Below are 14,163 nucleotides of genomic sequence, written 5' to 3' on the forward strand. Positions count from 1 at the left end.
ACTAAAAGGTGTTGCAAGCTTTTGTGGAAGTGATAAAATATTTGGAATATTTGCAGAGAAAAAGCTTCAATTTCAACAAATTGAATCATTTTCTATACAATTCTACTTAGATTAAACAATTTTTATTGCTTTTCTAGGTTATGTGATTGATTTAAAACAGATTTTGTCGATTTAATAACCTTCAAAGTCATCAATTTCAGTCCTAGACTCATAAAATCTGTTCTTTATGGTATTAATAGGATTGGAGGAACGTTAGGAAACTATTTCTAATAGATCTTAGAAGCAGACATGACGGAATTCGCCTAAAACAACTGAACAATTCGTCGAAAAAGTTTTTCGCGAACTTATCCGCGCCTTTTTTTCCGCGAAATCAAAGTTTTTTCGCGGTCAATTTCGCTCCAAACTCTCTTTCTGGAATAAGATGTCCTTCTGGTTATTCCCCTTATTAAATGTCCTTTGTTGCGTAGCCGAAACACCTCCGTATGATCCTCCAGAGTCATGGGCTGTATGCGCCCCATAACTTAATATTCACTTCATCAAATTTTTATATTAAACAGTTCCAAAGTCGAGATAATAAATGAAAATCGAAAGGACAATTATCCTGAAGACACCCCGGATACATTTAAACCATATTAAGAACAGAAAACATACTTAAGTGGCAAAAAATTCTAATGTTACTCAGGTGGCTCTATTTAATTTGGAGAGCCGTTTATGCATAGGTTCGGTTTTAGTGTCACGAACGGATCAAGTATTAGGCCGAATGTTTTCTAACTTGGCATGATAATTACTCATTAATGAGGGAAGATTGGTGGAAAATTTCAGATCTCTAGCTTCACGTGAAAATTCGCGGCACACCGATATGTCTCAGGGCCTTGGGTGGCTCTATTTAATTTGGAGTCACTGTATATGAAAACGTTAAGTTGCAACGCCCGATTAGTATTTTATATGAACTGAAATGCGAAATCCGTAAAGTTGCAACGACTCAGAAATCAGTTTTTGATGAGAGAAAACTCTCGAAATTGAAAAAAGTCACTTCAAATCACCCTTTTTTCCCTGCTTTCGTCGCGTGATATTGAATTTACAAAAGGCTGTGAAGATAACAATGATAAACAACACATTCATATTAATATCGTGCTTCTCAATTGTTTTTTTTTTATTGTCAAAAAGGCACTTTTCTCATCACGAAGAGAGAGAGAGTCAAAAAAAAAGTGAGCCATAAAAGGGCTCAAGAACACAAGTGTATTTGTAAATTTTATAAACACAATCGAAGTTATCCATGAAAATTGTGGATGAACAAAACATATTTCTCTCGGGATCACAAAATTTTTTCTTCAGAGGTATTTTAAAAAAAAAGTGGTGTAAAATTTGGTGATCGTGTCAATTGTAATCCACGCGAATTCTCTTCGCCGGCGGCTCCATGAATTGCTCATCGGACAGCTCATAAACCGGCGTCGTGGCCGTGACGCTACTCTGGACGCGCGGCGGCTGTGCAGAGTCACCACTTCGGCGGTTCTGGCGCGGCGGACTGCCGTTGTCCATCAGCTGTGCGGCGGCAAGTCGCGTGCGTTCGTCCGTCATCCACTTGTACTTCAACACATCCTCAATTGATGGACGTTTCTCCACGGCGGCGCGCAGACAATCGAAGATCAACACTTGCACATCTTTGCTCAGTGTCCGGAAGCACGAACTCGACGTCATCAGACGCCGTCCGTTGCGCAGAACAAAGGGAAAATCCCCACAAACGGCCGTGTAAAGAAGCACGCCGAGACTCCAAATGTCCACCTTTTTCAATGTGTGTCAATTGCAAAAGAATTCATTACAAAAGATCGAATTGGATTGAACAGAAGACAGAGAAAAACGACAAAGAAGCAGAAACTGAAGAATTTGACAAAAAAACACTTTGGCAATTGGAAAAAGGAACATATAAAAAAAAAGTCAAGGGGGAGATAATGTGATCAGAAGCTTTCTCAACAAATTAGCGCAATTCTTTGAATCACCTTCAAGTAATTTTACAAAAGGAAAATCAAGTTAATATCATAAAGTATAAAGGTAAAGTGACTAAAAAAAAAAAACTTCAATTCTTGTGTGAAAATCAAAATTAAAATAGCAGTTTTTAACAATTTACACTCAAATAGTCAAACATATGAAGTAATTCTGAGTCAAACACGAAAATGTTAAACGTTCAAACATGTTAAAGTTTAATATTCGAAATGAATAAGGAAAAACATTGGTAAAATATGCCTAAATGATTAAAATACAAGTAAATATTTAGTGTAAATCTACGATAAAAAGAATTTATTGCAGAAATCTTTCATGTTTATGCCTTAAAATGAGAGTCACAATGACAGATTGATTAATTTTGGTAGGATATTTGCGGATTAAGATCTGTCAATCTGCTTTTAACACAATTAAATGAAACAACTTCTGAAGATTGTGTTAAAATTACACATTTTGGGCGATACAAAATGGCTTAACACATAAGTGGTGGAATTTTTTAACACAATCGCCATTTTAAGCCTTGCAAAATGTGACTCAGAATAACAAAGATGTGTGTTAAACCAATATAACACACTTTTTACATATTTTGTGTGACATATTTTCACTTCTTATGGAAAAAATCACAATTTTCATAATTTCACACTCAAAACAGTCGAACATAACCTCACAAAAGCTTTTTTTTTGTAGTAAGAAAAATGCAATTTTTAGGACTTTTCCCCCATTTCACGGTAAAAATTAGCAATTTAGAGTTTATTGGGAAGTAATATGAATTTAATATCATCTGAATCTGGCACTAAAAGTGACAGAAAAGATCTAAAAATGATTTATTGACTTGATTCATAACCTCAAAATTTGTTAAAAACTCCTTTTTCAATGGCTCTTAAAGTGTTTTCAGTTGGATATTAAGACAAAAATATCTTCTAATTGAATTCTTAGACCGTAAAATCAATTCTCTAAATTCAAAATCCATGAATTTTGAGCTTTAAAGTATGTTTTTGAGACAGAAAATCCTTTAATTTAATAACAATAGGGGTAGGTGGGGCAGTTTCAGATTCAAAATGCTGTTACAACTTTAGGATTTTTTCTTGAAAACAAAAAAAAACGACTGAATTTTATTGAAATAATCACAACGCTCAAATAAACTCTCATCTGTTGAGATTCAGAAAATGCCTCAAATTGGGCATTAAAACTTATGGTTTTTCCTCTAAAGGAGAATGAAAAGATGTTGTAATTATTTCAACGCTGCCCCGCTGTGGGGCAGTGTTAGAATGCATTTTAATTTACCATAAATTCCTTCGTGGAATTGTTGAATTGCAAGAAAATTATCAATTTGATGTCTTCTTTATGCACTGAGACTGTTTAATTCCCCGAAAACCACCTTTAGAGTACTATTTTTGAGACTTTTCTCGACCTTTGAAGGGAATATCAAAATTTCTTAGTGAGAAGCAAACGGCAGAAGTGAAAATTTCTTCTCTAATCAGTGATTTACGCGTTTATTTTCTCACTTTTCAACGTAGAAAACAATAAACTCAGCACAAAACTGCACTTTTGGAAATAATTTCAATGTTTTCCACAAGAAAACTTCGAGCGCGAAGCAAAAGTGAGGTTATGTCAGAATGTCAGAGCGCAAAGTGTTAAAACTGCCCCGCGAAGGATTCCAACGCTGCCCCATTGGGTGGTTTTTGTGCATTTTCCACCATCCTTCCATCGAATTTCCTTCGATTTTCACACAGAAATAAACGTATTAATCCGGTTTTCTAGGTTATGTCACGAATTAAGGACAAATTTACGCAATAATTGCATTTTAGAACATGAATTCTGCTAGTCTTTGGCAGGATTATTCATTTACAAGCAATTAACAGTGCTTTCTTGATCTTTTGATGCCAAGAAACACTGGCAAATTGCGCTAAGATTGAACATAACCTCAAAAAGAGTCAATTAGACAACTTTCTGAGCAATTTTGACTGTGATTCTGCAGTTTTAAGATCATTGACAAATCACAAGAGATGTTTTTTGAGCTGAATAGCTTTCGAACGGAGTTTTTGAAGATCTTTAAGTGATATTTTTGAGGTTATGATCAGTGAAGATGTTCAAAAACAGTGGTTTTAAGTCGATTTTTGATAAAAATATCGAAAGGAAACCTGAAGAAATTCATGTTCTCAAGAAATGTGAGGCAAATTTCGTCATTTGCTAAGACTAATAAATTGATTGATCGTGTCCAGGAGGAAAAGTTCTTGCATATTTAGAATCTCTACTTAACCCTCGAGAGCCCGTAATTGTGTTTCATGCGAATTGTGGCTTTGTTTATGGTAAAAACACACAATCAAAAAACAGCAAGAAAACTTTCATTTTCGTGTGATTTTCAATTTTTACTTATTTTTATCTAATATAAACAGTAAAGGTGACTTTCTGCAAATTTTCGTCAATTGTAGAACCTTTAAGAACTACAAACATTGTGTGAAGACTAGAAATTGATTAAATGTGAAAATCTATGAGAAAAATTTAAAAAAAAAAATCTGAAACTGCCCCGTTTATCCCTAAAATAGATATGAATAAAAAAAAAAGGGATTGAAGATGTCTAAGAAGTGATAGAAAAAGGTTAGGAAAATGCGTAAAATGTTTCAACTTCACGTGCACATTATCTCCCCCTTTGGCGAACACAAACAACAACAAATAAGTCGGTGTGTGAAAAGGACTCACCTTTTCCGTGTACGCGCCGGCATCGCTGTTCAACACTTCCGGCGCCACATATTGTGGCGTGCCGCACATTGTCTTCATGATGCTGTCCTTCTGCACGAATTTGCTCAGTCCAAAATCCGTCACTTTCACCAGCGTCACATCGTCATCGGTGGCAAGTAGAATATTCTCCGGCTTCAGGTCACGATGTGTGATGTTCTGGGCGTGCAAATAGCGCACAGCATAGCAAGTTTGGAGGAAATAGAGTCTGGCCAGATTCTCAGGCAATCGCTTGCGCGGATGCGTCGTGATGCGTTGACACAAATCACCACCATTCATCAACTCCAGAAACATAAACACCGCCTCTGGTCGATTGATAATCTCATGCATCACAATCACACACGGATGCTTGAGACGCTTCATAATCTCAATCTCATTCAACACTCTTTGACTGCTGGCGCGTCCTGGTGCTTCGCTGAATTGGCACTTCTTCACGATCTTCATGGCGTACGGCGTGCATGAGCGCACGTGAAAGACTTTTATCACCTCACCACAGCCACCGGCGCCCAACTTGTGACCCACATAGTAGTGTTGACCAATTTCCGGCGGTAAATCCGCCACGGTGAAGTTGATGTTGAGATCGTAGAAGCGAAAGAGGTAGAATTTTGGCGTGAGAACACTGATAAAGTCACCGTTGCGCAACACGCGACTCTGTCCTTTGCCGACACGCGACGCCTCCAGGAATGTGCCATTGGTGCTGCGATCCTCCAGGATGGGTGGATTGAAGGGATGCCGAAGATCCCGACGGATGACAAAGTGTACTTTGCTGAGCTTCAGCAATTCACCCTGTGGCATTTCACACTTCGTGATGGTGAAACTCAGACACGAACTGTGAGCACCTTCACGACCAACTGACCACTCCTCGTCGAAGAGATCTGCAGAGGAATCATTAGAATGTCAAAGAGCAGTAAAACAGTCAAATAGCCATTGATTTACAATCTCGCAGAAGGAAAAATTTTTCATGTTAAACAGCAAAAGAATGAGAAAAAGATTCTCACACACACACACACTGATTTCGTCACTTCCATCAGCGACTCTGTGGTGTGTGACTTTTTTATTGTTTGTGAAAGACAAGGATTGACTCAAGTGGGTGAAAAGTGGTTTCTATTCTTCAAATTTCCCTAATATCCATTTCCATTCCTTTCCATTCGAATTATTCCAATCCATTCTATCCATTCTTCGGAATATTCTTTCCCTTTAAGACTTATTTGAAATTGTATGTATGCGAAATCGTTTTAAAGAGAAAGATTTTTGCACAAAATCAATTCGTTTTTTTTTCGCTACTTTCTTGCCTTTTTCGAGCATTTTTCCTTCATTTTTTTTAGCTTTTTATCAGCAATTTTTCCCTCAATTTCTTTAAGAATTATCTCTAATAACCTCAATTTGATGGCCAGAATTGCTATTCTTTCTCCTAAATTCTTTTTAAAGCTTTAATCTTTATTTTGGGGTCTTGAAATTATTCTAGGGGTAAGTGGGGCAGCTTCAGATTCAAAATGCTGTTCCAACTTTAGGATTTTTTCTTGAAAAATCGGCTGAATATATTGAAATAATCACAACGCTCAAATAAACTCTCGTCTATTGAGCTTCAGAAAATGCCTTTCATTGGGCATTAAAACTGATCCTTTTTCCTCTAAAGGAGAATGAAAATAATATTGTAATTTATCTGAAACTGCCCCGCACGGGGATGTTTCGGATTGCTCTGGGGCAGCTTCAGATTTTCACTTATATTTACCTTAAATTCCATTGTGGAATTGTAAAATCGCGGACAAATGATCACTTTGAAATCTCTTCTACGCACTGACACTGTTTAATTCCCTAAAAATCGCCTTTAAAGTAATATTTTCGCGACTTTTCTGGACCCTTGCACGCACTGTCAAAATGTCTGAGCGAAAAGCAAGTTGCCCGTCATTTTTCCTGTGTCGCAACGCCACCATGCGTGAGTGGTGGCAACTTCAGTGCCACCACAAATCAAATCAGTGCAAATCAGTGTTTTTCGCGTGTATTTTCTCACTTTTCCACTAAGAAGTCGTTTAACGTGATGAAGCAATGCAGCACAGAACGGCACTTTGTGAAAAATCTTCAATATTTGCCACAAGAAAATTTCGACCGTGATGTTGCGTCATTCTGTCAGAGCGCGCTGTTGTCAGTCCGTGGCGATCCGAAACTGCCCCGTGTGTAGTGTTTGTGCATTTTCCACCACCCACTGAAAAGGCCGTGCCAAGGAGGAAAAGTTCGGGCATATTTAGAATCTCTACTTAACTCTCAATATCCTGTAAAAGAGTTTCACGCGAATTGTGGCTTTTTAAATGGAGAAAACACGCAATCAATTCGGCAGCAAAATTCTAGTTTGTGAGTGATTTTCAATTTTCACTTATTTTATCTAAACAGTCAAGGCAATCCTGTGCAAAGTTTCGTCAATTGTAGTCCTTAAGGACTACAAACATTGTGTGAAGACCAGGAATTTATTCATGCAAAAATCTCTGAGAAAATTAAGAAATCTGAAGCTGCCCCAATCTGAAGCTGCCCCATTTACCCCTAAATGTTCGAAAATGCTATAAAAACTTTGAAAGTTTTTAGGAAATCATAGAGAAATGTGTGAAAATGGAAGGAAAATGGCGCGAAAATGTGATTTTAGTAGTTTTCCAAACACGTTTAGTAGAAAATATTTTATTCCGACTGAAAAACGGAATATTTAGAACAAATTCCGCATATTCTTTGGGCTTTTTGATGTTTAATTTTATCAAGATTTTTATCCATTCCTGACATTCTCGTTCATTCTTCCCCATTCCTTGATATTCCATGCTGAAGTGATTCGTTCATTATTCAACTTGAATAACAGTTTTTCACACATTTCAGCCTTAGAACCATTACAGAGAGTTATTCCATCAGCATTGAAATGTCAGTAAATTAGTTAACTTATCAATACGAAATGCCTCAAATTTCCCTTTCTAAACACAATTTTAAAGGGAAAAATAGAACTGATCTGGACTAATTAGTCTTTTGACTGTCGATTTAATCTGTTTTTTCCTTCAAAATTGTATGAAAATTGGGTCAAAATCCATTGTCAATAACTGAATTGTTGATAACTTCAAAGCAAATAGAACAAAGGTTAGTTTTATTTGTCGACAAGTGATAAAAAGCGTGAAGTTTTGGGCGTAAAAATGCAAACAATGATAATCTTTCTGATGTATTTGGATAAGATCTGGATAATCTTATCCTATCATTGCATCTGATGTGAAAAGATTCTTAACACTCTCGTGGATCATCCATAGGATCTTTAATAGTTCTTACAAAAATGTTGTTTTCTTGTTTGTCAAACCAAAAGATGCATGAAAATTAGACAATTCCTCAGCAATTGTTTTCCTTCTCTGCTTTTCATATAGAGAATTTTGTTGCAAAGCATGCGCTGATCCTTGAAAAATCTCAAAGAAATCTCTCTTAAATAGTGTTCCTTGGAAGATATCTCTTTATCGTGTGAGAATTTAGCTCACAAAGTGTTCATCAAGTCCACGACGGTGGTGAAAATGGGGAAAATTTGCCCACAGTAAGCGGATAAATTGCTGTAAACTTGAGCAAATTTGTCTCTCAACCGATCTCTCAAGGCCAACTGTGATCGCCAAAATCCTGTGACATTAATGGGAAAATCAGGAAATTTTCTATTATTAGAGTGATTTTCCACTATTTTCCGTGGTTATTTTTTTCAAGGCAGAAATTTTTCTTTTATCTCAAGTGTCTCTTGAAGAGTATGAAAAAAAAACAATAACAGATACGATGACAGCTGATGGAAGCGACGATTTCTCTTATGTTCACCCAGAGAAAACAAGTGCAAAAAGTGGTTTTTGTGGGATCTTTCTACCTGCGCGGAGACCTTTTATTCGCAACTTTGCTGCTTCAAAGCTGTCTACAATTTAAGCAGGACATATAAAGGTGCAAAATACGCAATAGAAAGAAGAGACATTTGAGGAAATGTATAAAAATGCCGCAAAATCTTCTGTTGACAATACTTTTTACTCTTTAACTCACCGTGAAAAGCACCATTTCCATCATTGCGATACTCATTGAGGTAGCACTGTGTGGTGGAGGCCTCCAATTGCCTGGGGGCGCGCATTTTCTGCACAAAAACGCGCCCCCACGGATGTCTGGTGACTTCAGTGACGACAGTTGCTTGTGATGCCAACTGAGATTCCGGGAAGTGTTGTGTCTGACTCTGTGTGCAATCCTCCGTTGGGTTGGTCATCTTTGTGCACCTGAGGGGGGTGGCTCAGCTTCTGGGGTGCTTTTGTGGGCGGCACATAAACAAACCACAAGTGAGAAACACAAACAATTTGCCGGGCATGTGCGACTGTGATGAATTTGACAATTCTCCACTCCTCATGCCTTCTCACCGGACAGCAGCGCCGCCTGGCTGGTCGACGGTGAATTGTGCCACAGAATGACAGTGTCAGAGTGGGAAAAGATGGTGGGGACGGAAAATTGCATGGTGTCTGTAGAAATTGGTGGAAAAAGAGTGGAATTGTCGTGAAAATCTCATTAAAATTGTATATAACAGTGATGTCGAGGAAGCAGGAAGACGTTCTGGACAGCTGGGAGGAGATTGACGAGGCGCAAGTGAGTGAAAATACCCTCAACTGATTGGATGAATGGGTGAGAGTTGACCACGCGATGGGGGCGCGCCTGGTGGCTCGTTGGCGAGTGACAGGCGTGTGAAACCTGTCAACGTGTGTGAATGGCTCTCCCGGAATGGCCAAGAAGAAGAAGAGCGGGAATTTCACGCGGGAATTGTTGTGTTGCAGCTCACGGCGAAGATCAACAAGATGCGTGAGCACAGTTCCAAGGACAAGAACAGCCGGAAGATGACGATACTCGCCGTTGAGGATGATCCGCGGAGTCACTTTGGGCAGTTTGGACCGTCAGAGCCGACACTGAAGATCCTGAAGAGGCCACAGGATGGTGGCGGAACGGCGGGTGGTGATGTGAAGCCCAAGGCGCCGGTGAAGAGTCTCCAGCAGCGCGAGCAGGAGTACGCGGAGGCGAGATTGCGGATTCTGGGTTGTGCCAAGAGTCCGGAGGATGAACAAAAGTATTTGTCCTTGTCTCTCCACCAGCGGGGAAAGGAGATTTGTGCATGTGCGATGATGACTGATTGGGGAATTGTCCTTGCAGCAACACTGTGATGAGGCGCGGCAGCGAGGGCGGCGGCGGCGGCGGCGGCTCCACGAGTCGCCAGGCGGCCACAAAGACACCCGATGGACTGATTCGCCTGCCGCGCGGCCCCGACGGCACGTGTGGCTTCACGCTGAGGCGGTAGCGGCGCCGCGGCGGCAGAGTTTCCGGGTCGGCCGCGCGAGTCTGTGTGTGCATTTGGTTGGCGAGATTGTGAAAATTGTACAATATACACATAATTCTCTTTATTTTTTATTCGGTAATAAAACACAAAAAGTATTATAAGGACGAAGAATCTTATCAATTGCAACGCACACTTTTGTTCTGTGTGTGTGTGTGTGATTTTGTCTGGGATTGGAATCCGTGGCCAACTAGATTGCCTGATCGATTTGTTATTCTTTGAATGGAAATTGTTGAAAACGTTTTGGACAATTTTCTTATCGACGGGTGAATAGAAAACTGTGAAAAGACGATTTTTCATACTTTTCATCTTGTGTATTTTTGAAAAGTTTTTTTTTATTTGTTTATGCAAAAGAGATTTTGAGATTTTTATCTTATGAGACAATTGTAAAAAATCTTATTTATCCCATAAAACACAAATGGATGAAAATTAGAAAGAGTTTTCTAAGAAAAATGTCTCAAAAATTGCAGTTCAACGCATAAAATGCTTTTTCAGAAAATAATTTTAGATTTTTACGATTTTCAGAATTATTCTAAAATGTTTTTTAGACTTTTAATGAATATTTCTCCTATCTTTTAAATTTTTTCACTTGAAAACCTTAAAGAAAACTTCAATTTAAGTATGAAAAGTTGATTTTTTGGAACTTGTGTGGATAAAATCGTCTTTGGAAAGTAATATTATCAGATTTTCTATTAATTTTGTCACATTTTAGTCAAAAATTTCAATAAATACCAATAAAATTAATTGAAATATTTACAAAATCATAAATTCAGAGCAATATTTCTATTTTAACGGACAATTTGAAGGCGTTTTAAAGTAAATTTGGCAAATTTCCAAGGGTTGCTCAAGTGAGGAATGAAGGAATAATTTCAGCAGGAATATTTAAGAATATTCAGGAATGTGTGGAAATAATAGTGAAAATCACTTGGAATACACAGAATGTGTGATGGAAAATTAAATCATTTACATTTTCGCTCTTAGAATAAATAGAATATATGAGAATAGATTTATTATTCGCTCATAAGAATGCGTTTTGTGAGTGAATTAAATTCATTTGCTTCACAAATGACATTTTGCTGAGTTTGTCATGAAAAATTATTTACTGGAAGGCATTTAAATTCCCCAAAATTAACCATTTTAGTTGATTTGTGACGTGAAAAAAGATTAAAACAGGAAAATCTGTGAAAAAAAACTTGCCACGATCTGGAATCGAACTTATAAACGAAAGATTGCGAAGTAAAATGACGCGAATATGCAAAATTAGCAGCTTTCTAAACAAGTTTTAAGAAAAATTACATTTTAGGCTTGAAAAAAGAGTTCTTAGAAGAAGTTTCAGGCCTGATAAATAGCATTTTAGGTGAAAATACTTTATTTCTCTGATAAAAAAGCAATTTTCGAAATAATATTTAGTTTTTCAAAGACTTGTAGGTGAAAATTGAGGGAAAAATGCTGATAAAGTGAAGGAAATACTCAAAAAAAAGGAGAAATGAAAAAAAAACATTGTGAAAAAATCGAATTTGTAGGAAAATCGAACCCGCGACTTCATGATTCTAAAATTCGGCGTTCTTCTTATGTTAAATTCTCTTATGTGGAAAATTTGCGCAAATCTTTCTGTCTAAAACGATTTAAAAAAAAAAACATAATTACAAATTAAGAATTGAGCAAGGGTTGCTCAAGTGGGAGAAAAGTGGTTTCCATTCTTCAAATTTCCATAATATCCATTTCCATTCCTTTCCATTCGATCTATTCCAATCCCTTCCAATCCATTCTTCGGAATATTCTTTCCCTTTAAGACTTCTTTGAAATTGTATGTATGCGAAATCGTCTTAGAGAGAAAGATTTTTGCACAAATTCCAGCAAAAATCTTCCACATTAGAGAATTTAGGAGAAGATTTTAAAGTGTCGCGCGTTCGATTCTCCTTCAATTCGTTTTTTTCGCTACTTTTCTTGCCTTTTTCGAGCATTTTCCTTCATTTTATAGCGTTTTATCAGCAATTTTTCCCTCAATTTCTTCAAGAATTATCTCTAATAACCTCAATTTGATGGCCGGAATTGCTTTTCTTTCACTAAATTCTTACTCCTAAATTCTTTTTACACGCTTTAATCTTTATTTGGGGGCTTGGAAATTATTCTAAATGTTTGAAAATGCTATAAAAACTTTGAAAGTTTTTTAGGAAAGCATAGAGAAATGTGTAAAAATGGAAGGAAAATGGCGCGAAAATGCGATTTTAGTACAAAATCTCTTATTCTGACAGGAAAACGGAATATTTACAACATATTCTGCGTATTCCTTCAGTTTTTTTTGATGTTTTATTCTGTCAAGAATTTTATTCATTCCTTCCCATTCCTTGATATTCCTGCTGAAGTGTGGTTCGTCCATTCTTCAACTTGAGCAACCCTCGGAATTCAGGGAATGTTTAAGAATTATTTCGAAGAATATTCCATGGAATGGAATGGAATGGAAACTCCTTTTTCTCCAACTTCAGCAACCCTTGGCTCTTCGGCGTATTCTAGTGAATGTTGATGTAATGTTGGCGCTCTTCTGCCCTCTTGCAGGCCGAGTATCGCGTGCTGATCGGGAACCGCGAGTGGATGCACCGCAACGCCGTGCACGTGCCGCCGGAGGTGGCGGCGAAGATGACGGAGGAGGAGTCCATGGGACACACGGCCGTGCTGTGCGCCGTGAACGAGCAGCTGCTGGCCATGGTGTCCGTGTCGGACATGGTGAAGCCCGAGGCGCACTTGGCCGTGTTCACGCTGCGCCGCATGGGCGTCGACGTGATCCTGCTGACGGGCGACAACAAGAACACGGCGGCCAGCATTGCGCGCCAGGTGGGCATCCACAGGGTGTTCTCGGAGGTGCTGCCGTCGCACAAGGTGGCCAAGATTCAGCGTCTGCAGGAGAGTGGCGCGCGCGTGGCGATGGTGGGCGATGGCGTGAACGACAGTCCGGCACTGGCGCAGGCGGACGTGGGCATTGCCATTGCGGCGGGCACAGATGTGGCGGCGGAGGCGGCGGATGTCGTGCTGATGCGCAACGATCTGCTGGACGTCGTGGCGTGCTTGGATCTGTCGCGGCGCACCGTGAAGCGCATCCGGCTGAACTTCCTCTTCGCCAGCATGTATAATTTGCTGGGCATCCCACTCGCCGCCGGCGTCTTCAGCCCCTTCGGCTTCATCCTGCAGCCCTGGATGGCGTCCGCCGCCATGGCCGCCAGCTCGGTGTCCGTCGTGTGCTCGTCGCTGCTGCTCAAACTGTGAGTTTCACTGCATTTCACACTCAAGATTTCACTCCATTTGCCATTTCAGAGAAAGAGACAGAATCTTTTTGGTGGAAAAGCACCGGAAAGACATGAAAATGATGAACGAATTTCATGTCCTTTGCTTTTATCCTTCAGATCGCAATATTTTAAGGAAATTATGTCAATCTTAACCGACAAGATGCTCAAATTGAACCCAATTCCCATTCAAACTGTTTGTGTTATATGTTCAAATATCTGAACTGATTCTCACTAAAACTGATGAATGTTAATGTTGAAAATAAATAAGGGAAAATTGCTCTTTCTATTCACACTAAAACAGTGTTGGAGTTTTAAACGATTTCACAATGTGGAAGAGAGGAACAGTTGTCCAGAATTTTAAAAACTCAAGCAAATAATTAGTAAATCCATGATAAAAAGTGAATTTATTGCAGATTTATTCGTTTTTGCAAGATATTTGAAGATTCTTGCAGATCTGTCAAATTGCTTTTGACACATTCATTCAAAATCACACATTCTGACGCTTTAAATTGATCTTAAACGTATGAATCTTCAAAAGTCCTTCCTTTAACATAGTTTTATATAATAACAGGCCTTAATAATAGCAAATTATTGAATTACTATTTAATTTTCACATTTGAACATCTCAGAAAACTTAAATTGGTTCGTTTAATCACTCTTCTGTCGCTTTTGACATTTTTAAAACTGTCTCAAGAGATTGTTTTTCATTAAGACACAATTTGACGGAACAATTTGTGACACAAAAGTCATTTTGACATAACATGTTTAGGCCAAAAAATCAAGCGAATGTTTAAAATCACTCAA

At 38.5% G+C, this 14,163-nt stretch overlaps 3 protein-coding genes across 7 annotated transcripts in view; 2 read left to right on the forward strand and 1 right to left on the reverse strand.

Moving 5' to 3' along the window:
* The window catches only part of LOC132264406 (copper-transporting ATPase 1), a 41,578-nt gene that overhangs the window by 22,008 nt on the left and 5,407 nt on the right, over positions 1-14,163 (forward strand). For all 5 annotated transcript variants that reach the window (XM_059764610.1, XM_059764611.1, XM_059764614.1 and 2 more), the window contains one exon: positions 12,635-13,335. In XM_059764610.1, the coding sequence (XP_059620593.1) occupies positions 12,635-13,335 (701 nt within the window). The remainder of the gene's footprint in view (positions 1-12,634; positions 13,336-14,163) is intronic.
* LOC132264407 (ovarian-specific serine/threonine-protein kinase Lok-like) lies at positions 948-9,008 on the reverse strand. The gene is made up of 3 exons (XM_059764615.1): positions 8,758-9,008; positions 4,699-5,609; positions 948-1,782 (listed from the first exon to the last, which is right to left on the reverse strand). The coding sequence occupies exons 1-3, from the start codon at positions 8,969-8,971 to the stop codon at positions 1,378-1,380; spliced, it is 1,530 nt and encodes a 509-aa protein (XP_059620598.1). The 5' UTR covers positions 8,972-9,008; the 3' UTR covers positions 948-1,377.
* LOC132264408 (SUZ domain-containing protein 1) lies at positions 9,164-10,156 on the forward strand. The gene is made up of 3 exons (XM_059764617.1): positions 9,164-9,342; positions 9,528-9,814; positions 9,898-10,156. The coding sequence occupies exons 1-3, from the start codon at positions 9,286-9,288 to the stop codon at positions 10,040-10,042; spliced, it is 489 nt and encodes a 162-aa protein (XP_059620600.1). The 5' UTR covers positions 9,164-9,285; the 3' UTR covers positions 10,043-10,156.

The sequence above is a fragment of the Phlebotomus argentipes genome, unplaced genomic scaffold (genome assembly GCF_947086385.1).
Source record: "Phlebotomus argentipes unplaced genomic scaffold, Phlebotomus argentipes genome assembly contig_51, whole genome shotgun sequence".
Lineage (NCBI taxonomy): Eukaryota > Metazoa > Arthropoda > Insecta > Diptera > Psychodidae > Phlebotomus > Phlebotomus argentipes.